We start from the raw sequence: 25743 nt of genomic DNA, 5'->3' as shown, positions 1-25743 counted from the left end.
TTTTTTATTTTAAGTCAATTTCCCCTTTCCCTTTTTAATAGACCTTGCAGAAGCAGAAAAACATTGGAAAGTTTTAGCTTTGGATTTCCAGAATAATTTTGCCAAGTGTCCTCAACCACGCACAGGACTTCTCTCACCTTGGCTTAACGCATCAAAACTGCAGGCTACAAACTACTGCATATCTTGTATGCATTTTAAGTGATGCAGATTTGGGTACTGTCTCCATCCGACCCATGCACCACCACTACCACTAAGCACAAACCCTGGCCATAGAAACAGAGACAGAATGAAACCCGAGTGCTCATCCATCTCGCTTTAGTTGAGCACTCATCTCTCCTTCCACCTCTGCTGTTAGTCTCACGAGAAAACTATTCGGGTTCCTACAATTTAACGGGGGAGGGGAAGTAAGAAAAAGAGGCATGGTTCAGTTCTGTGTCAAAGGCAAGGGCTGGACGCTTTTCTGAAGATGGCTAACATTTGTAAATAGTGGAATTGCATTCCTTGCTCCTTCTTGTTAGAAGTTGCTCGGTGTGCTGGTTATTTGTATTGAATCACAGTCCATGTTGTGTCTGGTGTGTTGTCGCTGCGATGTGCAGCCAGCGCGACACTGATGGATGTGCTAATGGTTAGACGGACAGATGTTAGGGCGGATCTAACGGCATGCGGAGCCAGAGCAGAGAGAGTCAGAGAGAGTGAGGGAGCTAAGGAGTGAGTCCTAGAGAAAGTGAGATACAGACAGAGAAAGAAGGAGGGGCAAGGAGAGGAAAAAAGAGATTGAGGAGAGGAGAAATAGGGGAGGAGAGAGAGAGAGAGAGAGAGAGAGAGAGAGAGAGAGAGAGAGAGAGAGAGAGAGAGAGAGAGAGAGAGAGAGAGAGAGAAGAAGAAGAAGAAGAAGAAGAAGAAGAAGAAGAAGAAGAAGAAGAAGAAGAAGAAGAAGAAGAAGAAGAAGAAGAAGAAAGCGTTGGAGAGCTATTGAGATTTTAAAAAAATCTCGATTCAGTTAAAGTCGAGTATTCCCTGTGCAAACAACGCAGCCTGATATACGGACTGGATTTTGGAGACACTGTTTCCACTTAAACCTCTCAAGACGGCGTAGACCGCTACTCTCACGACCGACTCCAGTAACTGACTCGAAGACACCAGCAAGTTACAAAGACAGGGGAGCTGAGAGAATTTGGCAGCCAAGGCAGCATCTGACAACTCACCATTTTCTCGTTTGCAAGAAATGTTTCATTTCTCCCAACTGTAGCTTTCTCCCCTGGGGACAGGGCGATTAAGATTATACTTTTTCTTCCTAAAGGTCCGCTTTCAAAACAACAAACAGCGAGACAATCCAAAATATCCTTCCTCTTCCATTTCCCCAGCAGGAACAACCACCCTCCCTTCAGCTCCCAAACCCCAGGCACAGACAGAGAAATGTCCCAGAACCCTTAGCCCTACTAGCAGAGCTCCAGAATCCATTCCCTGCAACTTGGAAAGAACACTCGGGCGCGCGGGAGAAAGAGCGTCCAGTCGGCTTTAAAGAACGGGAGGAACGTGGTCACGTCTGCACATAGTAAGCTACATGGACTGAGCCCAGGTCTTGATCCTTCTCTTGAATACAAGGACTCAATGGGCACTTTTGCTTTGATCTTTCCGTCCAAGTAAGATCACTGACTCCCTGACTTAAAAAAAAATCATCCCTGTGAACTTAAAAAAAAACACAAAAAAAGAGAGAGAGAAAAGAAAAAAAAAACTCAGGGAAGAAAACAAAACAAAACAAAGCAAAAAAAGGCAACCCAATCAACCAACCAACCAGACCCAGCTTTGCTACTGGGGCTGGGATCAGGAGTCCGGAGCCTGAAGCCCAGAGGCTGCGGCAGCGGCGCCCCGGGGAGAGGCAGGGACGCCTGGGCTTTGCTGAGACTGTCATTAAGTGACTCCCCCAGCCCACGCGGGGAAAGCTGAAGGAGAGAGGGGGAGAAAGGCAGGAGCAGAAGCAAACACAGGCAAGCAGCAGTTGGGGTGGGCGGGGGCGGGGGCCCAGGAAAAAGTGCACTTGGCGGCCAGGCCGGGAAGGTGCTTGGCCATAGCTACCGGTCCATGTTCGCAAAGCACTGGAAACAGAAATCAGTCCCCTCCTTCGGGCTGCGCATTATTGCAAACCCAGGGAGACGCAATCAAACCCACAGCGCATCGATGCGCTGCCGCCAGCGCTCCGCTCTCCGGGCCCGGGGATTGCACAAATGAACTCGGACAGACGCACGCACCCGCCGCCTGTAAGTGAGCCTCCTCCTCCTCCTCTTCCTCCTCCTCCACCTCCTCCCCCGGCTACTCGCCCTCCTCCTCCTCCTCCACCCCCAGCGTCTCCCAGAGTTGGCGTGGCCGTCCCTGGCGGGCAGGCCGGGGGGAGGTGGCAGCCACTTGGGCCCCTGATCGATCCCCAATCTTCCAATCAATAATCGATCGGCTTCCTCTAACCCTGTCCCTGCCCCACCCCGGGCTGGTGGTGAGGGGAGGAAAGGGCAGCGGAGTGGAGCCGAGAGGCTGGGGAGGTGGAAGATGTGTAGAAAGCAGGGAGGGGACATCGGTAGGAGACCCCCTCCCCCTCTCCTGAGAGCCCCGAGGAAGGGACAAGGTTGGGATGTAGCGTCCCTGCGGGGGGCAAGGCCTTTAGATCTTTTCCAGCTCCCTCTTTACCAGTCGCCCCAGGGTGTGGGTGGGGGTGCGGGCTATAACATCCCGGGGGGGGGCGGTGACTGGGAACCAAGGCGTGGGAAGGGGAGCGCAGGTCCAAGTGGGGGTAGCAGGGTGGGACATTTATTGTAAAAGTCTTAAGAGGAAACTTAGAGTCGCCCCATCTCAACCCCCTGAACCCCTATGTAGGAGTAAAGTTTGCCGGGAAAAGAAATTGGGGAAAGTGTCCATTTCGGGCCGGTGGGGGGGGGCGGCGGCCTGGAGGAGGAGCCGGGGCGGGGGGGGGTGAGAGGGGGCAGGAGCTGCGGTCGTGGGCTTCCCCCTCTCCCTCTCCCCGAGCTCTGCCTGCGCCCTCCTAACCCTCCCTCTCTCAGTCTCTCACGGAAACTGCTTTTCATGAATGTTTGACTGTCATCTTGTGGGGCGATCGGACTTGCCGTGACAGATTTCAGGCCTTTAGACAAAAGCGGGCGAAGAAGAGTGCCCGGCGAAGGAGGGTGTGGGGGGGTTGAGATTGGAGGAGAAGGAGGGTGCGTGGGCCCCGGCCAGGCCTGACCCAGGGACTGGGTGGTAGGGGCAGCAAAGTGAAGAGCCGCGGTCTCCCGGGAGGGGTGAGCGGGGCGAGCAGCTGGGGCAGAGGGACCGGGGCAGGGCGGGCGCGGAAGGCGGCAGCGGCTGCGGCGGCGGCGGCGGCGGCTGCGGGGAGGAGGGGGTGGGGGGGTGCATGCAATCTTGGGATAGGGGCGGGAAGGGGAGACGGAGCTTGCACCCGGTGGGGGGCGAGGAGTAGAGGGGAGGGGGCCGGGAAGAGGCTCATCCCCCTCCCCCTTGTGGAGCAGCTAAGGAGCGAATGTCCCGAGGATGGCGGGGGGGGAGCTCGGTGCCGCCCCCCCCCAGCCGAGTTGAGTGATACGATCATCTCGTTTTCCTTTAAGCTTGCCTGTTGCGGCCGCCGCGGCTCCAGCCCAGCCGCCGGCTCTGAGGACCGCTGATCCTGCAGCGGCGGCTGCTGCTGCCGCCGGGGCCGGCCAGCCTGTCCGCGCCTCCCCGCTGGATGCCGTGAGCCCCTCCCTCCGGGGAGGGCCGGGGCCGGGGCTGGACGAGGAGCGAAGGCTCCCCTCTGCCCCTCCTCTCCTCCTCTCCATCCTCGGATTTCCTTCTCTCCCCCCCACCTCCAATTCTCTGCCCCCCCACTCCCCAACCAGGCGCACCTCATTTGGGGCCGGGGAGGGGGAGGCCCGGCTGCGCCTCCCCCTCCTCCTCCTGCCTCCGGGGCGATTTGTCAAACTTCCCATTCTGCCGGCAGCTCCGTCCTCCTACCACCTCCCATCCCTCCTCCTCCTCTTCTTCCTCCTCCTCCCTCTCCCTCCTGCTCCCTCCTCCCCCTTCCCCTCTCCTCCTCCCTCACGTTTGTGGGATCGTGTATGAGCAAGAAGGGGGGAAAAAGCTGAGAGACTGGAGGAAGCAGGATCACACAGATCTCCGGGGGGGAGGCTGAGATAACTCTGCCAACCTCCCCCCCACACACCCAGAGCTCCCACCCCAGCGCCACCCACTCCCCTCCCCTCTCCTCTTTCCCCTCCCCGCTCGCCGCCCCCTACCCCTGGCAGCAGCAGCGGCGGCGGCGGCGGCGGCGCGGCGGCGGCAGCGGCAGCGGCAGCGGCGGCAGCAGCAGCAGCAGCAGTCGCTGGAGAGCAGGATGCCGAGGAGAAAGCAGCAAGCGCCCCGGCGCGCAGCAGGTACGAGCCTTCTTCTCTCTCTTCTACTCCTCCTCCTCCTCTTCCTTCTCCTCCTTCCACCTCTCCCTAGCCCTTTTCCGTCCCTGCCGCTTCCTCCCTCCCCTCCCCGGGTCCGATTTATTTTCACCTTCCGGCATTTCACTCTGCTCCATCTGCCCTCACTATTCTCAGAGTAACTCAGGGCTTTGCAATATGCCAATATGTGAGGTTGTCGGATTTGGGGCATCCAGCTCCCTTGGACGCCTAGTTCTCTTCTCCTGCTGTCCTCTTTCCTCCGGACTTCTGGAGCCTCACTTCGGGAAAGAAGCAAGCACCGCCTTTTGGCAATATGTGTCTCACTCTATCTCTTTTTCTCTTGAAAAGATGAGTTTAGAGGGGAAGTGTGTGTGTGTGTGTGTGTGTGTGTGTGTGGTGTGTGTGTGTGTGTGTGTGTGTGTGACAGTCCTAGAGGGTCATCTGGCTTCTTAAAAGAGACACTGAGAAAGACCTCCCCCTCCCCCCTTAAACTTGGCCTGAAGCTGCCTTCCCTCCTGCGGGGCTGAGCTAGGGACATCTCCAGTTCCTCTAAGGAGCCCATGGTCCCTTTGGCAACCTCCGGGCTAATCCTATTGATTTTTCATTTATTGGGCCCAAGCTGAGAAGCCGCAGAGGAGGCCGAAGCTGAGAAGGGTCTGTGTATTGTCAGATGACTGTCAAGAATATTTTTGATGCTGGCTTTAAATCTCTCCCCTGCCTTTCCCTTCACCCCCCTTACTACTCTCCTTTTCTTCTCCTAATACTTTCTGGGCTACATCTGAATAGTTGTCTTTTTCTTTTATTTCTTTTGGGCCGGGACTGTCAAGTCCTGTTAAGACTGAGCAGATTTTTAATTATTTTTTTTCTCTTGGCAAACCAGCCCATGAACCAAAGACAACACACACAAGCATTATTTTGCAATAATCGTCAGTTGGGGGCATGTGGACTGCTAGAAGGATTTCTGGCCTCTTGCCATCCTTGATTTGATGACTGATTGATCGCCTGTCATCCTGCTGCCTTTGATCTATTCATTCCCAATAAACATCAATAAATCACTTGCTCCACTAATGCCAGGCTCTGTGACGTCAGGCGAGTCCTGTCAGTAGATCAGGGATTTCTGAAGGATTGTTTGAGAGGACCACATATGGACAAGATGTATTTTGATATGAGTAACACTCATAGGTGGAGAGGTACAGATGATGTTGCACAAAGAGAGGATTAAGTGTTTGAGGGGTGGCAGAGGGAGGAGCTGAGGAGGAAGGGGAGAAGACTGGTGGCCAAGTATATTCTGAGCTTTTCTTGGCTGGAAATTATGTGTTCAGTATATCTGAAAGTTGTACTTCCCCCCCAAGTATATCTTACAGTAATAGTAGCAGCAGCAGCAGAAATAGTAGTAGTAGCTGTAGCGGTAGTAGTAGTTGTAGTAGTAATAGTATATTCCATTATCCTAGTTGTTTTTGAATAGTACTTATTAAGTACAATAAACTAGTAGTTTGAGTTTGCTGTGGAGAAAAAAAGGAAACTACCCAAGATATGACAGTTGGAGCCTAAATAGGATGAACTCTATACCAATCTTTTCCACAGGATAACTGGGACTATGCATAGTTAGGCACATTCTCTTATGTCAATGTCTTTGGAAAACCATGGAAAGAGACACTTTCTGGGGAGGATATTTTTCTTCTTGTTTCCAGATTGACCCAAGTTTAGAAAGTTTTCAAAATGATATAGTTATGTATGGATTGTTCAGTCAACTGAGGCCTCTCGGTCTCTTAGCCAGATCAATTTTTAACTTAAATAAATGAGGCTGGGATATTAACTGCATCATTGAAATCTCCCCAAGCTTAGCTTTAACAATGCTTACTTTAAAAAGTTGCACCGTAAGGTTCCTACTAATTTCCAGGGTTTCCTTCTGAGTTCCACATTTTTCTTTCTCTTTTGGGCATGTATTTTGAGGTGTCTGTGTGTCTTATAATTTACATAGGGTTTATTTTAACATCTTCAAGTTTGGTCTGGTAATCTCTTTGCAGTTCAGCTTTACAGTGTCACTCACTAAATCTGATCCTCTTGCCTGATGTGCTGGAATACTAAAAGGAACTAGAAGCAGACTTTTTCCCTTTCAAGAGCAGCCTGTGCTGCAGGAATTTTTTTTTTATACCTTTTGCAAAACAACCAAGATTTAGCAGGTTAGTTAAGAAATATTCATTATAAAAACTTGACTGCAGGACTAATAGGAGATGGAGGAATGGTTTTGCTCTATCAAAATGACCCGTCAAAACGACTTTGTTTCATATTTGATTTAATTGTCTCTCTCCTGACAGGCACATTCATCAATAGCTTAATGGTCAATCAGAAGTTGGCAGAGTGAGTGCTTTCATTCTTCCCCCATACACTGGCTTTGGCTTTACTTTATCAAAATGCCTCTGCCTAATGGACATGAAGAGGAGGGGGTGGAGAATGACTGAAGGGCCACTTATTTAAGAAGAGTGGGAAAAAAATACCCTCCACATTTATGTTGGTGATAAGTATGTAAAGACCAATAAGTGAGCTGTGTGAGGTTTTTGTCTAGATGGACAAGAAACTTCTCATTCCCCCCACCCCTCCTCCTTTTGGGTCCTCACAGCTGCAAGTTATAAGGTTCATGACTGCTTTTGTGGCATACTGAGAGTGATGACAAATTGATTGCTTTGTACTGATAGAGGGGGTAAAAAAAAAAAAAAAGAAAGATGTCTGCTGATTGGTAACTTGGAAAATCCAGTTCCCAGCAACCTAGAGAATACTGGAGAATTTTTCCCCCCTCCAAACTGAAAGGTCCGCTCAGCCATAAAAAAAGAAAAGTTGTTTTGCCAGCTTCATTAGTGTTCACCTAATTAGCTGTAAACCTGATGGATTCCTGACAGCTTTAATGATTGGAGATGACAAGCTCAACGCAGTGTCATCCAGGAGAATTAGGTTTGCAGCTAGTTTGATGTAATCAAGTTGATATTACACAGTCCTGGTTGCCTTTAGTTGTGCATTAACTCAATTTTCTGCTGCAGGTGACAAATGGGCTTTGGTACCTGGATAATCATGTCATAGGAATTAGGGCCCTTTTAATGGTCTGGAGTAGAATAACAACAACAAAGAACTCTCAGCTGTACAGAGCTTGCAGACATAACAGACAGGTGCACGAATTCTTTATGTCTAGCCCAAGTGTTAACACCACACTGTGGAAGACTAAAGCTGTCTCCAAGAATTTCTGAAAAGCAATCATTTCTTACTTTGGGATTGTAAAGGAGGGAAATAATTCAGGATCTGGTGACTTTCCTCTTCCTCTCCCCCTCCCCCCTCTCCCAACTAATGTGGGAGAAGGTCAGACATAGAGGTTTGCTCACCTGTTTAAAGGAATAATAGTTTTAGTTCTCAAGATCTACCACTTAAGGTAGCACACATTTGTGCCACATAGATGATATTTGGGAAAGCTGGGACCCAGCAGTGTTAATGGAGGCCAGTCTAATTTAAGAAAAATTATAATTATACCTTCCTAAAAATTACAGCTTTCTCTTAGCACTTAAAAAAATCAGACAAAAACAAATAATGAATGTCTTTTTAAAAGATCAAGAAATCATGGTTGTAGTTATTCTTAATAACTAGTGACAGACCTTTTAGTCATACAGTTTTGTTTCTTAAGAGGAGTGTATGTACCTCAGGGTAATAGAAACTCAATTTTTTCTTTTTCTCTCTTATCACCAACTGGTTCTTATCCCACCTGCTACCTTTAAGTTTTATTCTTTGTGAGAAAATTATCCCCCTTTGGAACTTAGCTGTAATATATCAAATCCACGAAGACCTTGAAATTTTAGCACTCTTTTTGAACACCTTTTTGTCTTGGGTTTGTTAACACCAGTGCCCTAAGTTGCCTCTGAAGAGGGCTACCAAGTCTACGAACTAGAGGAGTACCTAAGGAAGTATTAAAATGCCTGTCAGAGTTCTGGTTAGAATGGGCCAGGTTAGGACCAACTGCCCCAACCTGCCGGGGTGTATTTACCTTTGGTAAATTGGGTCCTGCCTTGTGACTTACTGGGCTGCTCTGGAGTCTATTTCTTCCCTCCAACCAAAGTAAACATAGCCACGTAGTCAGACTGCCTCTCTGTAGGTACTCAGGGGGGCAGCCCCTGTTATAGATCCCATTTGCCTTCAAACCTGCCACGTATTTCTCTGTTCGACAGAGATTCCTCCCAGCAGCAAGCTGACAAAATGATTAGTTATGGCTGTCCCTCTGCTTTTCCTTTTTTCCCCCTTTTCCTGCAAAGTGTGAGGAACAATGCAAAAAAAAGAAAGAAAGAAAAGAATGAGGCATAAAAGCAAGGAGGGATGGCCATTTCTGATAAACATTCAACTGGAGAGCAAAATCTTCCAGAATCAGCCGCCACTGCTCCTATTATCCTGACAACTGTCAGTTAGGGCTTCAGTGCTCTCCAGGGCCACAGTTTATTTCGAATGGTTGATGTTGTCATCTCCCTTGCAGTTTTGCCTTGAGCACACTCATAAGCAGGAGGGAAATCATCAATAACTGATGTATCAGCAGTTATTCCTTAAATTGGCTCACAAGTCTGCATTCTTCCTCTTTTGCTAAAGATTGTTTTGTAAAGTGATTAGAATGAATTGTGACTGTTTCGGGAACATGGGGAATGCTGTGAAGCTAGGGTGAGTTTGCAGGAACAGAGGACTTCACCACTACCACCATCCTTCCCCCCTCTCCAACTTCTTCTTTCCCCCAGTGATATTTTCCAGGATAAGTATCAACTGGAACATAGAAAAGCTCACCTGAGGGGTGCATGGGATGGTCAGTTTTAAAGTGCAAAGCCTTGCTCACCTGGGTGATAGGGAAGGCCAAGGAGGAAATCTAAGTAGTCTTGGAACTCGTTGGCCTTGATGGAGAAGCAATAACATTTTAATCTAATAATATGAAATGTTTCAGTTATTTCAGTTGCAGTTTGCATCACTTTCATGCTACTCCTTTCATATTGACATACTAGACCAACTATAAAATAGCCTGAGTGTCCTTTAAGTACAAAGTAGGGGTGTGTGTGCTCTCGCATGTATGTATGTAAATGTGAATGAGAGTTTTGTAAGGGTGTACACATGGCTATGGTATACTTGAGTATACAAGTCAAACTGGACTGTATATTATATACACACACACATATGTATGTATATATAAACATGTATAACGTTTATACACATAATGTATGTATGTAACATAGATAAATATTATACACAGAGATATATTCTATGCTAATACTGCCCGATTGGAATATTACCTATTAATGTATGAGAAAAAAAAATCACAGACACAACCTAGCGTCACCAAACATTCTTGCTCAGGTGTTTAAGACTTGAGAATTTTAAAATTTAGTCACTCCCCAAATTATGGTTTATCTGTCTGAAGTTAACAATGAAAGGTGAATATAATATATTGTATTTAGTAACAATGATATGGACTAGTACATGCAGACAGATAATATGCAGTTGTAATTAGACTGAATAGACAGGCAGTCATTTTTAAATTCTTTGACACATGCATAAAATAGTCATATAATAAGATAAGATGACAATTTTATGTTAGGTTGATAAAGTGTCCCGATACATGCATTTAAATGTCTGTAAGCCTTTTTTTATCCAGACAGATTAATTCTAGTTTCCAGTATTTGCAGTTAGTCATTAAATTAATTTTAAAAATCCCACTAAACAATGAGTGTGGTTAAGGGTGTTTCTCTCTCTCTGTCTCTGTCTGTCTGTCTGTCTGTCTCTCTCTCTCTCTCTCTCTCTCTCTCTCTCTCTCTCTCTCACACACACACACACACACACACACACACACACACACACACATACCCCTTTTTAGTGTTACTTCCAGAAGCACAAGAAATAGAATCATCAATTTTATTAGCTATCCTTGAGTTTTAAAAATTTGCATTAGTTGTGGGTTTCAGTAATTTAGGTCATTGTATAGAAAATTTTGCCTCATAGTTTCTGAACTGAAATAATGCAGAATAGGCCATCATGAAATTGTTTATGACCACCTGCGTGCAAAACTGCAATACTATGGATCCAGGGAATTTTTTTAAAAATTACATTATAAGATGCTTTAACAAAATTTGGAAAGATATTAAAGCATCTCTAAATATAAAAAAAAAGAATTAATAACAGATACAAGTTTAAGTAGCACTTTGATACACAAGTTTAATTAATTTTGACTCTGGGTTTTATTTTGTGTTTAAACAAAAAACGATCTGGGACAAGAATTGTAAAAATTATTCCTTAAAAGGCCATGTTACCTGCAACCTTCCTTTATCCTCTTATTTTCTCGGATATGCAAAGGTGTGACTTTTGAAGAATAATTTAACTTGGTGTTTGTGCTTAATGATAAATTATTAATTCATACTGTCAGGACACATGTTATTAATTATGATTATGTTTCTTCCATCCAGAACAGCTGTTTGGGAAACCAGGGTAAGTTAGTAAGTGTCCTCGGTGTGGGAGTTCACTGAGTAAGGAACCTCCCAATCTCTTCCCATAACACTCTTATTCCTCAAGCTTTCAGAAGCTGTAAAATTCTCTGTATGTGGTGGGGGGTAGGAGAGTGGAGGGAGTTGGGGGCAAAGGTGAGAGAAAGAGAAGAAAGGAATGATGTTAATTTTAGATCAAGCATGTGCACATTAATACCGACATACATGAACTCATGTGCATTTTTTAACAATTGAGCTAAACTTATCATTAATTTAGAGTCCATTTGAGATTCTTAGAGTAGTTTTACGTGTTCTTACTCGTCTAGCATTTTGAACTGGGTATATTCGTGCACTCTTTACCATGAATTATTTCTATTTTCTTATGTCCACTATTTGCAAAGTCAGAAGATCCCATATACAAGTCTTGAATGACTTAATACTGGGTTCTCTGGATGACTGAGGGCCCACCCAACTTCAACCCACTGCTGGTGGAGAGGAAAGGACTGGCTTTATAATATGCGTGAAATGACTCAAATTCATTTACTTTTGATATTTCATCCCCATCATTAAATCCAGCCCTATGTGTTTCAGTTGCCTCTGCGTTCTTTGAGGAATGCATGTTGCATAAAATAGGCAGTTTTTAATGAACAATTTAATGTAAATGGGTTTTGAATTTAAATTAATATTAATGAAGCTTTGAGTGAATTTATTTTGCATACGTAAAGGCTTGTAAGTCTTTCACCCATGCACTCCTTTCTTTATGGAGTAACGGATTTGTTAGGTAGATTAACCAGCTCCTGTAAAAAAAATGAAAAATTTTTTTTAAAATGACTTTACCTGGCCATGTGTGCCAAAACAATGTGAAAACAGACCATTTCTCCAGTTAAAAAAAATATACTCCACTATCCACATACTCATTGCCCATTAACAGGCTTATCTTCTGTTGCCCTACCCTTTCTGAAATTTGTCTTCAGTTTGGTACAGCTGTGCAAGAAAACAGGCATCAACAATAGTTTCCACAATCAAGATGTTTTCTTTCTTGGGCTTACCTCTAATGCATTATGTATCCAGGAGTGATGGGAAGTTATATAATTAATTCTGTTAGATGTAATTGCGATAATCACTTTGATGTTACACATAATAAAGGTAATATGGTAAGCATATGAAGAAATATAAACACCTTATTGTAACACTTGAGTTAGAATTCTTTTCAACAAAATCTGGTTTGCAGCCCAGCTTTCGGTTCCTTTTGTCACAGGTGATGATGTATCTAAGCCATATTAATGGATATTCTAAAGGAGAGTATGTTTTTTGGAAAGGAAAGTCTCTCTAAGCTGATTGCTTGGGAGTTTAACTTCCCCTTATTAAAGATATGTCTTGTTAAAAAGTAAATTATTTTGGTTTTTAGAAGTGGCAGTTATGGCCCGAGGAGTATTCATTTCACTAAGCAGGCTTCCCTAAGCAAGTCAGTGATAGGGTTATGGTAACCTTATTGGTCTTCAGGTTTCCTTTGCATCTCTGCTCGTAGGAGTGCACAGGATTGTGGGAAAGATACGTAAGAAGGCCTGTAGGTAACTGTAGAAAAACAGTCTTGTGTAAAAGGGCCTATGGGAAGTGGAATGTGGAAAGAGATAGGTTTATTATTATTATTTAACATTCATTAAAGTTGCTGGTTGTTCTACCGACTGGTTTATTATGGTGTTCCAGTGACTCCCCGGGGGCACAATCGTGAGATCATACTGAATCTTGGAAAGAAACTACTTTACTGTTTTGGGGGGAGCCCTCATCTCAACTTTAGGATACTCTTAACACTGAATTCTAGAGGTGCCTGATATGTAGGAAGTACAATTCATGTTGGAAGGTTGTAAGTAGAATGAAATTATTCTTTATGTATCATCATATTTACAAATATAGCTTTTGATCATATAGATGAGGAAAGGGGGTGGAGTAGTATGCTAGAAATTTAATATTGCAATTTGATATTGCGTACTAGATATGTCATGGGTTCTGAAACTAAAATACTGATATGGCCTTAGCTCTCAATTACTTGCAAACCTTACTTAATGCTGCGAAGGTCATTTGATTTTATGATCCAACCTCAACTCAAGAGTCAGTATGTTTCCTCTACAAATTTCTATGTCATTACCCTGCATTTTGTAAAAAGATTATGTGTGGAAGTAGGGCCCAAAGGAATGAAAGAAGTGAATGCTGAGATCTATGTGGAGTAAGAGGAAGGTGTTTTTTTAAAAAATGATGGCAGTAACTGGAGTGCTTTCTCAGGGTTGTTTCCAAGTCCTTGTAGACCCTTGGTGTCTAGGGCAGAGGAGGTATTGTAGTTAACTCCAGTAAGCTGAAAAAACAAACCCCAAACCACCTTCTTACTGAATTGTTCTGTGGGAAGAGCAGGGCGATGCTTGGAGTGTCTCTCAAGGCCTGGGCTCTGTGCCTAAAGTTCTTTTCCTGCTAGGTCAAGCTTGTTGCTGGAGGGCTAGGAATCTTGGGGGGCAGGGGGCGAAAAGAAGGGGCCTCCTGGGGTTTTGGCTGGGCTCTGGGAGACTGGCAGCCATCAGTCATCTCTCTGTGACACACAGTCTGTTTTTGATGGCAGGGATGATAAAAGGTCTGGGAACTCTATAGGTCCTTGTAATCAGGGCCAGTACTGACATCCTTCTCAACTTTTGACAGCTTCTTCCTTTTCTCTCTTCACCGCCAAGACCGTCTCAACTGAGTTTCCCCTCCCTCCCCCTTTTTCTTCCACCCCCTCTTCCTCCCTCTGTCCTTGCTTCTCTCCCTCTCTTCTCCCTTCTCTCTCTCTCTCTCTCCCTCTCTCTCTCTTTTCTTTCCTTCTCTCTCTCTCTCTCTCTCTCTCTCTCTCTCTCTCTCTCTCTTCTCTTTTCTTTCCTTCTCTCTCTCTCTCTCTCTCTCTCTCTCTTCCTCCCTCTCTCTCTCTCTCTCTCTCTCTCATTTCATGTACTTGATCAGTCTCAGATGCTGGGAATTATTTTTTTCTGAAGGGAGGGGGAGTGTTGCTTTTGGTTTGTGGGTTGGGCAGGTGTGAGAGGAAGTCTGTTTTTTTTTTTTGTACTGTAGGCCTGTTGCTAATTAATGTTCCTCCATAAGATTCTGTCGTAGTTGAGTAATGTTTTTGATCTTTATGTCTGATAACTGCATACTTAATGAGATTTCAAAGCTGCGAGTGCAGCTCCCTACAATTATTGACAGATGCCTTTTCTTTGCCATTGGGTTCAGCTTCATAAATCCTCTTGCAGTAATGAGGTTCAGAAGTGCCACCCTGCCAGTGAGCTAATGAAAGGGGGGGGGGAGGGAGAGAGCAACTCATGGCTGTCTGACACATTTTTTTTCCTTTAAAATTTACTATGCAGATGTCAAGCTGTGGGACGATTACTTCAAACATGCTAATTTTTATCTTGCTTTTGTGTCAGGCCTCTGCCATTAAAAAAATAAATAAATAAAAATACCAGCCTTAACCTAGTTTATTTTTATATATGAAAACATATAGATTATATATAAATATATAATACATTTTTAAAAGCCATGAATCATTACTGTTGAGGACTTTGATAGATGCATGTCCCTTTGCAGTTTTCCAGTTGATGGAACAGTTTTTTGAAATCCGAAGGGCAGAGAGAGGATGAAGCTTGATCTCTCTCCAGGCCGAACGTCAGCCTGCCCTAAGTGTGCACTTGAAACGTCGCAGAATTCATTTTCGAGTTCTGAAACTAAATCCTGCTGGAGAAGAGCTGCACCACGCCAAACCGTCGATTTCCTTTTCAGCAGAGTCATACATCACTGACCCACCCTTCCCTCCTGACAGAATGACATATGTCATTTATCAAATGGGCCCCGGCCAGACAACAGGGAGGGGAAAGCAGTTTCTTGTGATGCTGTCTTCTCTTCTCTCTTCCAGTGTGGCTTAGTGAACACCACTGTGCTTTTGGGGGAGGGAGCAAAGAGAGAGAGAGAGAAGGGGAAAAGAAATGGGGAGAGGACAGAGGAAAGAGAGCAAGGAAGGCAGAGAGCAAAGAGGAGAAGAAAGGGAAGAGGAGAGGAGGGAGGAAACTGAAGAGCAGAAACAGTAGAGAGGAGACAGAGCTTGTGTGTATATGTCTCTGTGGGTGTCACGGGGCGGAGAGAGATTGGCAGACTGACTGAAGAGGTGATGTTCTTTTATATTATCTGCTAAACCACGTTGTTCAACCCTTTGAATCCTTTCTTATCCACACCCCCCCACCCTTCTTTTCCCTTCCGGAACACCCTCCCTCCCCATTTCGGTTTTGGCGGTCTAGGGGAAAGCTGGTTGACAGGTATCATTCAAACAACACCGGCTGGTGAGGGGTTGTGTAAATGAATCTGAGAGCTCTCGGCTTCACATGATTCAAACGTGCATTATTGAAGATGGATGTTCTTTAAAAAAAGATTGATGATGGATATCAGGCTTATGGTGCCATTTATCATTTTGAATATTATTTAGACTTGCCGTGTAAAGCTGTAACTTGAGAGTTGGACGAGCGGGGACAGAATAGGGCCCCTGGATGTGTGCACTATGATGGATTGGCTTTGCTTCCCCACCCCATTGTTTGTTACCAGATACCAGCCAGTCATTATAGGAGTGCTGTCCTCATTTTTTTCCCCCCTCTTTAAAGAAGTGTTTAAAGAAAGGGCAATTTTTCATGAAAGTAAAGAATACTATGGGGCAGGGAGAGAGGATGAAGTCAGACCCTAAAGCTTAGACTAAAGGACACAAACAACTTTTTTTTTTCCTCTTTCACAGAGGCAATCACGTACAAAGCATTAAAATATAAACAGAACTGTAGCTGCCAAAATAAAAATGTCTGATTTTAAAAACTCTTACGTGCTTAAAAAGAAGGAATTCTGCATTTGAAATGCTTAACACAATGTAAGTATTTTTTTTTTTTGTAACTACCTGGCTCAGTTTATAGCATGAGGATGGAGAAATGCAGACTCCTACATCTAAGGAATACTTCCCGTAAAAAAAAAAAGTCTTTTGTCAGTAATCTCCACCTCCTTTGTTTTCCTACTTGGACAACTGTCCTGTATGCCCCAGGGTCTCTACTAGGGTTTTTGAGGGTAGTTTCTCCTCAGTTTTTGCCAGGTTAATCCCTTCTGTTTTCTTAAGTCCTTCTACTGTACTACCAGGACACCCCCACCTACTGGAAGCATTCAGGGAAGCAGGCTGGCTGACTGATGAGGTTTGGTTTGTGTGGAATCCTCTGTTCTAACTATCTAGAATGTATCTTCCATCCTCTGAGGCCTTCAGCTCCCTGTGGTAGAAAATGGTCTGGCCTGGCGAGCCTGTTCCATCTCTCCTACTTGGAGGGCCCTGATAGTTCAAATTTAATTGTCAAGGATTCTATTAAATATGAGACTTTATTTGGCTTTGTTAATTAAATTTAATGCTTCTTGTATGACTTATTGTATAGACATTAATTTTAAAAAATGATGGGAGGGAGAGTTGGACTGGGATAGTTTTTCATTTAAAGGAATGAGAGTCAAGGATTTGTGGAAACCTTGAATATTATGGCCCTGTTGCTTGTCAGATGAACTTTTCCCTTCATTGTAAGGAGCTTAGCATCTAGATATGCAGGGAGGGAATTGAAACACAGCCTATAGGTGGCTTCCTCTACTATCTTCCTTACTTACCAGCTGTATAGCTCTATATGTGTGTGTGTGTGTGTGTGTGTGTGTGTGTGTGTGTGTGAATGTTTTGAAATAACTATTAGTAGCCTGACATTCCTCATTCTATCCACAAATGACTTTGACTTTGCTTTTGGGGTTTCCATGCAGCTGCCCCAAATCCAGCAGCGTCAGATTTATACCCTTCGTTACCATTAAAGCCTGGCTTCACAGTAGAGATTATAAAAAGATAATATTGTTTCCTGTAGAGTCTTCCATGGAGGAAGGCAAAACTTTGATCTCCTCGCCCTGCACTTGTGCGACACTGGAGGTAATTGGAGTACAAGTGCCAATTTGCAGGAACAATTGTAAACACACCTTGATACAAATGGCATCCTCACATTCTTACTGATTAGAAAACTTTGCTATTAATAGGCACAAAGTCCATTTCAGGTGTAATTGGTAAGGAGCTGAGTGCACTCATGGGAAGAAACCTTGTTTTGTTTTTTGTTCGCTTTTATTCTTATCCCCTTTTTTCAGTTTTATAGCCGGAGACATGATTTATTGCAGCCATCCATCTTTGGGACTCATCCATCACATCCTGGTTGCTAGGCAATCATGGCAGCAGCTGTTTGCTTTGAATCAGACAGAAAAGTTGTCAATCATCAAAGGCAGGTGAATAGCATTAGAAACACGCTATTGTCAGACGGAATAATTAATCAAAGAGAGAAAAGATAATTAAAAAGATATGACCCTTGCAAGTACTTGCTCTGGGTTGCCTGGAAAAAAAAAAAAGAAAGAAAAACTGCCTGGTCTTTTCTAGACACTTAAGCAGCTGAGGGCTGATAAAATATGCACTCTGCAGTGCATAGTTTTTAATTAATTGAAAAAGGTTCAACATTCAAAGACGATGCTGGAGAAAAGTCTGATTATGAGCAGAAGTAATATTTATTGTTTGCGTGAAAGGCTTGACATAGAGTTCTAACTTTCTGTCACAAATCTCTTGCATGCTTGCACTAAGCTGCTTTCAGTACTACTATCTCCCCTGGCAGTGACTGGAAAGAGGGAACGTACAGTGAGGCGGCCCAGGTTGGGGTCTGGAGGCATTCATTGCTTTCTTTTCATCCAACGAATGCTTTGTACTCTGTATTTCCCCATCTAACAACTCTCATTGGCCGGGATGGAACCAGAGGCATACTGCATTGAGCCTCAGGCACTGAGTCAGTGTCGGCACGGTCCTTATGGATTCCATTCGAGGCCAGGCTGGTCCGCAGTCATTGCTCAGATGGGAAGGGGTAGGGATGATGTAATGGAATTCAAGTTTGAAGGGTCTTAAACTCATAAAATCATTAGGCTTTGCCTCCACGAACATGAAATGAGTAACACGTATGCCCTAGGTAGCTCGTAGGGAAAAGTCCCATTAGAACACATTTCTAGGATATACCACGAAAATCTGTGTTTTGAAGTCTTGGAACAATTACCACAGAGTTTGCTTGACATAGGACCTCATTCTGAAGCTCTAGTGCTTCTTTTACCAGTCCCCTTTCTAGAAACAGTACTGGGCCTGCTGTATGTTTTAAGGTCTAAAAGGTTTCCAGGCAAGAGAACATATGTATTTTCTTTGGTGCTCATACATTCATAGGATTTTAGAAATTATCTAGCTTAACCCTTTCATTTTATAGATGAAGGAACTGAGGTCTAGAGATGTAAAGTAATTTGACCAAAGTCATACAGATGAGATTCAAACCCAGGACCCTCTGACTTGTATTCCAGCATTCCTCCCTCCTTGCCATGCTGCGTCCCTGAGAAAAGAAAGAAAGCATTAATACCTAGCTATCAAGCCATATCAATGGCTTTGCTCTTTGGTTGAACATGCTGTGAGAATTGAAACAGAGCCACTCTTTTTCTGTCTCTTTTTTATTTTATTTTATTTTATTTTATTTTATTTTATTTTATTTTATTTTATTTTATACTATGTTCAGTTTTCACACTGTTCTCTTCCCACAGAACAACAGGACTTCTAAAATTAGGAGAAAAAACCTAGAGGCTTAGGATAATGGAGAAGGGGGGGGGAGCACTACCTTTTTAGTTGGGGGAACTCTCTCCAGGGTATATCTGATTTGAGAGTGATAAACTCAGTCCCCTGTTTCCAGAAGAACGGAGACACTCCTTAGGTAAATTTAGCCCTGGTAGTGCCGAGAGACAAGTGTGATTGAATCACTGTGCCCGTAGCCACATGGAGGGAACATAGTATTCACTCATTTCTCCTTCCCAGCCTGTTGGGGCTGACAGTTTTGACCTTTTGGTAAAAGAGACTTGTGCTTCAAAAGTATAAATCGGAATCCCCTTCTCTCTCCCAATATCTCTTCCCGTTCGAATGTGCTTGAATATAAGCAGGGTAGTCATTTGAGGCTGATGAGAATGCTGGTGTGAACCAGAGAAACAGGTGACTTCAGTCACTTTTTAACTGTGTGATCCTTTGAAATATTCTCCAAAAAGGCTCAAAGTGTAATGAAATTTGTGACCCTGCTGTGGTGAGTTTGATTTGGAAATGACTTCCTTAATGTTCCCTAGTGGTAGATTGCTCAATGTGTAACCACTAAAATTACAGTGGCCTCGTACATGTTGGCGCTGAATCTTTGCCCTTGGAGTCCATTGCCTTCCTTGTCTTTCTGGGAAGGTGCTGATAAGGCCTAGAAATCCAGAAGCATGTGGCAGAGTCTGTTTTGAATGCTTTGAGAGTCTTCCTTCTTTGGGAGCAGCCAGCATGAAGGAGGTGAGAAGAAGAGATTAAGTTTGAATTTGGGTATTTCTATTCAGAGGAAGAGTGATTTTCTCTCTATCAAAGCATCTCCCTCTGTGGCCTCTCATGCCCATACTATCCAACTCCTTTTCTAGATCGTTACTGAGGAAGCTTATTAACTAATGTCATCCAAACCAGTTCCAAAATTTGGCACTTAATCAAGGAAGAGGGTAGGGTAGTCCAAAAGAAGACAGCCATCCCTCTATTTAATGTTTATAGAAAATGTATTGATTTTTAGTAAAATTCATTAACGATGGTGAGATCAGATTGAAATTTTTTTTTTTTTAAAGATTCAGGTACTTTTTTTTTTTAAAGAAAGAAATGTTTACTGGGTGCTCACTTTTTGTGTAAGAGCTTGTGTTAGGCATTTTAGAGGATACGAAAATGAAAAAGGCATATACTCTGCCCTCCTGTTGCTTACTGTAATCTGGCAAGAGTTAATTGATGAATTGAATGTAGCATGTGAGCAGTAATAGTGGAAATTAGAATGTGGTGAGAGGCTATAGCCAAGGTACAAACAAGATTCCCACCTCTCTATCTCCACCCCACCCTCCCAGCAGCAAAATATTTTTCAAGTAAATAACGTAACTAAGGCTAGAAAAGTTTAAGGTGGGTAAATTTTTCTGGAACAGGGATCAGGAAGAAGTAAAGTTCTTCTCAAGGCAAGTGTTTGATGTCTTATTTCACTTTGATCAATCTTGATAGCCTTTTAAATGATTTGTTGAATAAAACTACCCTAAAAAAGGGAGACTCTCTGGACTTCAGAGGAGATTTGGATACCCTTAGCCTTTACTCCGTATGTTTCTGATGACCTGGGTTTATGTCTGGGAAGGACATTAGCCTCTTTGTACCTGGGAAATTTCTCTTTATAAAATGAGGAGTTGCTTCCCTTTGACTCATGTCTTTGTTGGGTTAGGGCCACTGTGAGAATCAGTCAGTTAATCAGTAAGTGCTCATTAAGTGCCCTCTATATGCCAGGGACTGGGAAATATGGTACCGAATGAGTAGAGCATCAGGGTTGTGGGGATCCTGTGAATTTGTTGTTTGGTCAGGCTTGTTTAAGTACCATGACTTGCTTTGCTTGGGTACACAGTGGAGACACAGTTAACCAGAGGATATTTGGGGTTCCCATTGGAATAGAGGATCATAGATCGGGAAGGGGCTTCAGAAGTCTTCTAGTCTAACACCCTCATTTTACAGGTGAAGAAACTGAGGCCTTGGAAGAGTGTGACTTACCCAGAGTCATACAGGTAATAAGTATTAGAGGCAAGAATTAAACCAGTTCTTCTGACCTCTGCACTTCCTATAATGCATAGTTATTTGAGCTAACCATAAAATAGGGTACCTTAGAAAGCATTTTGTCCAATACTTTTATTTTACAGATGATCCAGAAAGGTTAAGTAATTGTCCAAAGTCACACAAGTGGTAAGTGATAGAGCTAGGATTTGAATCCACACCTTTGGAATTTGAATTTATCTAATGCATAATTCAGACACTTGGGGTTGATGCTGCACGAGGCAGAAATGAAAAGAATGCTGAATGTGGATCTGGGTTCAGATTCTGCATCTACCTTTATGAGCATAAGCAAGTCACTCAGTGTGTTCTTCATCTGTGAGATGAGGGAATTGGACTAGATGACTTTAAGGAGTCTTCCAAATCTATGAACTTACAATGGAGACTTCATACCCAGCCCGTTGACTATACTTCGGGTCTTTACAGTAATTCTATAGAAAACATGACTCGGCTGAATCTCATCCCATGCAAATGAAAGTAATTTGAAAAACGTTAAAGGTTCATACAACTGTTAAGTATAATTATAACTGTTACAGCCATTCTTTGTTTTAGGAAAGTGTTTGAAAAAGGATTAGGGAGTTTTTAAAAAAGTACAAAGGGGCTCTGAGATTTTTATAGAGGAATATTTAATTCCTTCACCGTAGGATTTCTATCTTTGTTTTTGTTCTGGGCTGGTAGTAAAATAGTTACATGTATATTTCTCTATTTCTGTCTCTAGATATAGAAATATATAGATGTAGATATAGATAGATATATAGATACATCTATTATGTATACCTATAATAGCTGTATCTAGCGATGTCTCTATCTCTCTATCTAGAGATAGAGATATAATAGCTATTATCTGTACACACATATCTATGTATGCACGTATTAATGAATTCTATCCACCTATGTCATATGTATACATATATTAGTGAATACCATCAGGTAATATATGAGACTGCTTTGCTACGTAGAATACTAAGGCAGTGCGTACCATACCTTTCACTATATGATAAGTTTCCTACTAAGATGGTTGGGTGAATAAGTAACAGGATAGACATGAGAGCAACTGGTGAAAGAAAATGAATAAAATAACAGCATATTATTGGTCTTAGAAACATACACCTTGAACTCATTCAAACTGGAACCTTAAGAGCTAAACTTAATGATTTAGAGGGAGTTGGGGTGGGGAAGGATGAGAAAAGTCTTATTTTGAACCTTGTGTGCTCATTCCTTATCAAAGAAGCTATTTAACATATCTCTTAGGAAAACATCCTTCGTTACTTGACACGTTTTGTGATTGTGATTTTTTTTTCAGTTCCACAAAAAATATACTTGTTTGCAATAGTATAACCACCCACTGTCTGGAGATGGTGAAGTCATTTTTAACCTGAACTGAACCTGGTGACCACTGCTAAAGGGAGCCACCATAGTGATATGGTGATTGTCAGGATGGAAACTAAAGACAAAAAGGTGAACTAAGGCCATAATAGTGAACAGAAGTTAGTGTCTTACTCTCTCAAAAAGACCCACACTTATCTCACCCCTTAATACCTTCAGTAGGGGCTGTGTGCTGAAGCTAGGCATATTAGCCAATGGCTTTATTATTTAACTGTAAAGATCCACAGGCCCATTCCCTGTGGAACATTTGGTAGATTAAAGTGGTTTTTCCTGAAAAAACAGAGCCCTCTTCTGTCATGATCTTGGGGTCCTTAAAGAGTTTCTAAGAGCTGTGCATTCAGCTTTGCTACATATGGGCCCCATTTTGGTTTTCAAAAAATGAAAATCATGTATTATGTGTCTAGGAAGCATATTGGCTAATGTCATCTAAATAAGTTCCCAGATTTGGCAAGTAATCAAGGAAGAGGGCAGGTTGGTCAAAAAGGAAATTAATCTGTGATATGGAAGAACATACACACACACACACACACACACACACACACACATATATACACATACACACATATGTGTGTGTGTGTGTAAGTATGTGTGTATATACGTATATGTATGTGTGTATATATATTAATCATATGGATTAGCTGTTTGTCTTTATCCTACATACTCCCCACACCTTCCCATTTCCTATGTTTCCAACAATCCCATACTAAAAAGGATGCATGTATGTATGTGTGTGTGTGAGAGAGAAAGAAAGAAAGAAAGAAGATAGAAAAGTATGGGTACTTTGGCCATAGCTGGGAATAAGCTGACATGTTTTATTCTCTCTCTCTCTCTCTCTCTCACACACACACACACACACACACACACACACACACACACACACACACACACTTGTGTGTATATGTATACATATATATGTATATATAATTTCTATCATTACTTTTATAAGAAGACCTCTGATGTGTACTGGCTGAGTGACTAGAACAAGTCACATAACATCTCAGTGTCCCAGGCAACTCTCTGAACTTGTACTTGTAGAATAGTGTTTGATCTGTATTGGCAGAGAGAATTTCTTCATTAGGGGCACTCCCTACATGATAAAATGACAAATTTTAATCAAAACCCTCATAAATCTCAACAAACTTAAATATTTCTATCTATCTATCTATCTGTCTATCTATCTATCTGTCTATCTATCTATCTATCTATCTATCTATCTATCTATCCACCTATCTATCTATCCACCTATCTGTCTGTCTATCTATTCTCTCTGTTTTTGTATATACACACAGATCACTTTAAAGTTTACATTCTCACTCAGTTCTCACAACTCTGTGAAATATTATCCGGAATTAGGAAATTGGGGTCACAAGGGGTGAGGTGACTTTTGCCTTTTGCCACATGTTTGTGACTATCTAAGGCATGACTTGAACCTAGGGCTTCGGGACTCCAAGTCTAGCACTCTATTCTGCTGTGCTACCTAATTGTCCTTCAACTCTCAGGGAGAGGCTCGAGGAGCATTAGATGTGTTCCTTCACTCTAGTTTACATTAATGGCCTTTTCTCCTATTAGATCAAGGCTCTAATCAGCCAATCAGAATCTAACCCACCCTCAGTCTGGCATTCTATCAGCTTTAGGATTTTCATTTGCAGAACATTGTCAATGAAATTAGTAATACTGAGCTGAGGAGGTTTTTAATAATCCTGCTAATCATATTCCTTCTCTAAACTGGAGGCATTAACACAATCACCACGATGCATTGATAGGTGATGGCATCAGGCAAACTTGACTATTGATCCCATTCCCCCAATACAGCCTCTATCTTTAATGTTTTAGCCCCAGATTACATCTGATTATGGATAATGTCATAGTCACTCCAAAAATGTGCTACTCTCCATTCACTCTCTATGACAATATTTTATTCAATAAATCAGAACCTCCCTTGACTCTCAGAAACCAACTTAGTGAGTGGCTCCTTCTGAGATGTCCGTATGGGGAATTTAGCAGTTAAAAATGTTTATACATTCCAGGAGTATTAAGCAGTTAGCTTACTGGAATTCAGCAAATTGCGATGGAGCGTGTGGGAGCAGTATTCTGGGTTCTATCTCTGTAATCAATTACCAGACCTATCATGAAATTCCAGATGTAATAATAAAGTTTATAATGATTATATTGTCAGGAAACACATATCACACACTATCATTGACAACTGCAGAGATGAGGACTAGTCACCAGGGTTTGAACTGTGGTTTTAGAACATGACAGAGGTTCTTATCATATGAAGATAATTTTTTTTAACTGAATCAGTGATTTGGCACATTCTTGTGAATGGAAACATTCTCTTTTGTATTCTGAGTTACTAAGGAGAGAGTAGGGAAAATGAGGAAGTGGGTCTGGCTAATTACTGAGGGCAGATTTGCCTCTCCTCTTCCTTTGCTTTATCTTCCATCCACCCTGGCCAGGTCACTTTATTGCTTAGGTCTCTTTTTAGCTGTGGAGGCAGGTATGACAAGGTTTCATGGCAAAGCTACCACCAGAAACAGACGTTCCCACCCCTTCAGTTTCGTTGTAGCATCCTCTGGTGAAGAGATAGAAAATGGATGTTCCATTAAAATCAATAGAGTGTCAGAACTTGACCAGGCATATTTGAAAATGGAGTAGGTAGCATCCCCTGGTCATAAGGTATGGAGCTCCTTTGGCAGCTTCCATGGAAGCCCCAAATGCCACCACAGACGCTTTTGCTTAGGTCTGTTAGTGTTTTCCTCCTCTTGTATATCTGTGACATTTCCTGAAAATACATCTTCATCAGAGTATTTTACTTCAGCTCGTTGTGACAAAACACAGTAAGGAAAGACAGAGCATCAATTACAGCTGCAGTCTTGAAGTTTCAAGTCACATTTTAGCCATACTACACTGTGTATTATTATTGCCATGATTGTCTTTTGGTGCTTGTATGTATGTAAATTAGATTTTAAAAAAAGATCAAGGCGGACATGAAATATCAGTGACAAAAACAGAAAAAGATGAATAAGCTATTACAAGCTATGAAAAATAAAAAAGGATGCCCTTTTTAATTTGACAGGGAACCAAAAAAAATCATACATTGTACAACATGGGAATGTTTTAACAAATATTTTTCTTAAAGCTCCATTATAGGAGTGCTCACTAATGCCATCATAGTTATTGGTCTGTCAGCATTTCCATTATAAATTTCTCTTTTCAGATGTTTTTGATTCAGCTGCAGAATTCATTAGGGGCTGAAACTTGACATAGCCTTACTTAGTCTGGGAACATATTCATTTTTTGTTTGTTTCTCTATTTTAAGTCACAAAGATGGGGGAGGGGAGTAGTTATAGACTACTTTTTCTTTTTTTTTTCTTAGAAATTGCTTTCTAGTACTTGGAAGTAGATTTCAGTATTCCATCTTTGCATAAAATTGCAATGTCAAAAGTATCTAACTTTAAATAGCAACTCCTGTGCAGGGACAATGATTTTCTTGTTTCTTCCTATTTGTTGACTAAGAACCAGAAGGTCCATACGTGACTGGTAATAGCCCACAGAGTATGTTTACAAGGTTCTACTAGAATCCTGATAGACTAAGGGTCAAAAAAAAATTTTTTTTTTTGTTTTTGATCATGGACTTCTCCTTGGCAGTCTGGTGGGTCTTTGTATTCTTCCTCAGAATAATATTTTT

General features: G+C 42.6%; 1 protein-coding gene across 1 annotated transcript in view; it reads left to right on the top strand.

Moving 5' to 3' along the window:
- Positions 1 to 2051: 2051 nt before the first annotated feature.
- Positions 2052 to 25743, top strand: part of TSHZ3 (teashirt zinc finger homeobox 3) — a 92100-nt gene continuing 68408 nt past the window's right edge. The window contains exons 1-2 of the mRNA XM_020985057.2: positions 2052 to 2258; positions 3612 to 4415. Coding sequence (XP_020840716.1) covers positions 4376 to 4415 — 40 coding nt within the window. The 5' untranslated portion in view covers positions 2052 to 2258; positions 3612 to 4375. The remainder of the gene's footprint in view (positions 2259 to 3611; positions 4416 to 25743) is intronic.

The sequence above is a fragment of the Phascolarctos cinereus genome, unplaced genomic scaffold, assembly GCF_003287225.1.
Source record: "Phascolarctos cinereus isolate Bilbo 61053 unplaced genomic scaffold, phaCin_HiC Scaffold_2;HRSCAF=192, whole genome shotgun sequence".
In the NCBI taxonomy this organism is placed as follows: Eukaryota; Metazoa; Chordata; class Mammalia; order Diprotodontia; family Phascolarctidae; genus Phascolarctos; species Phascolarctos cinereus.
Note: the sequence above shows the minus strand (reverse complement) of the source record. Positions and strands in the feature narration are given on the sequence as shown.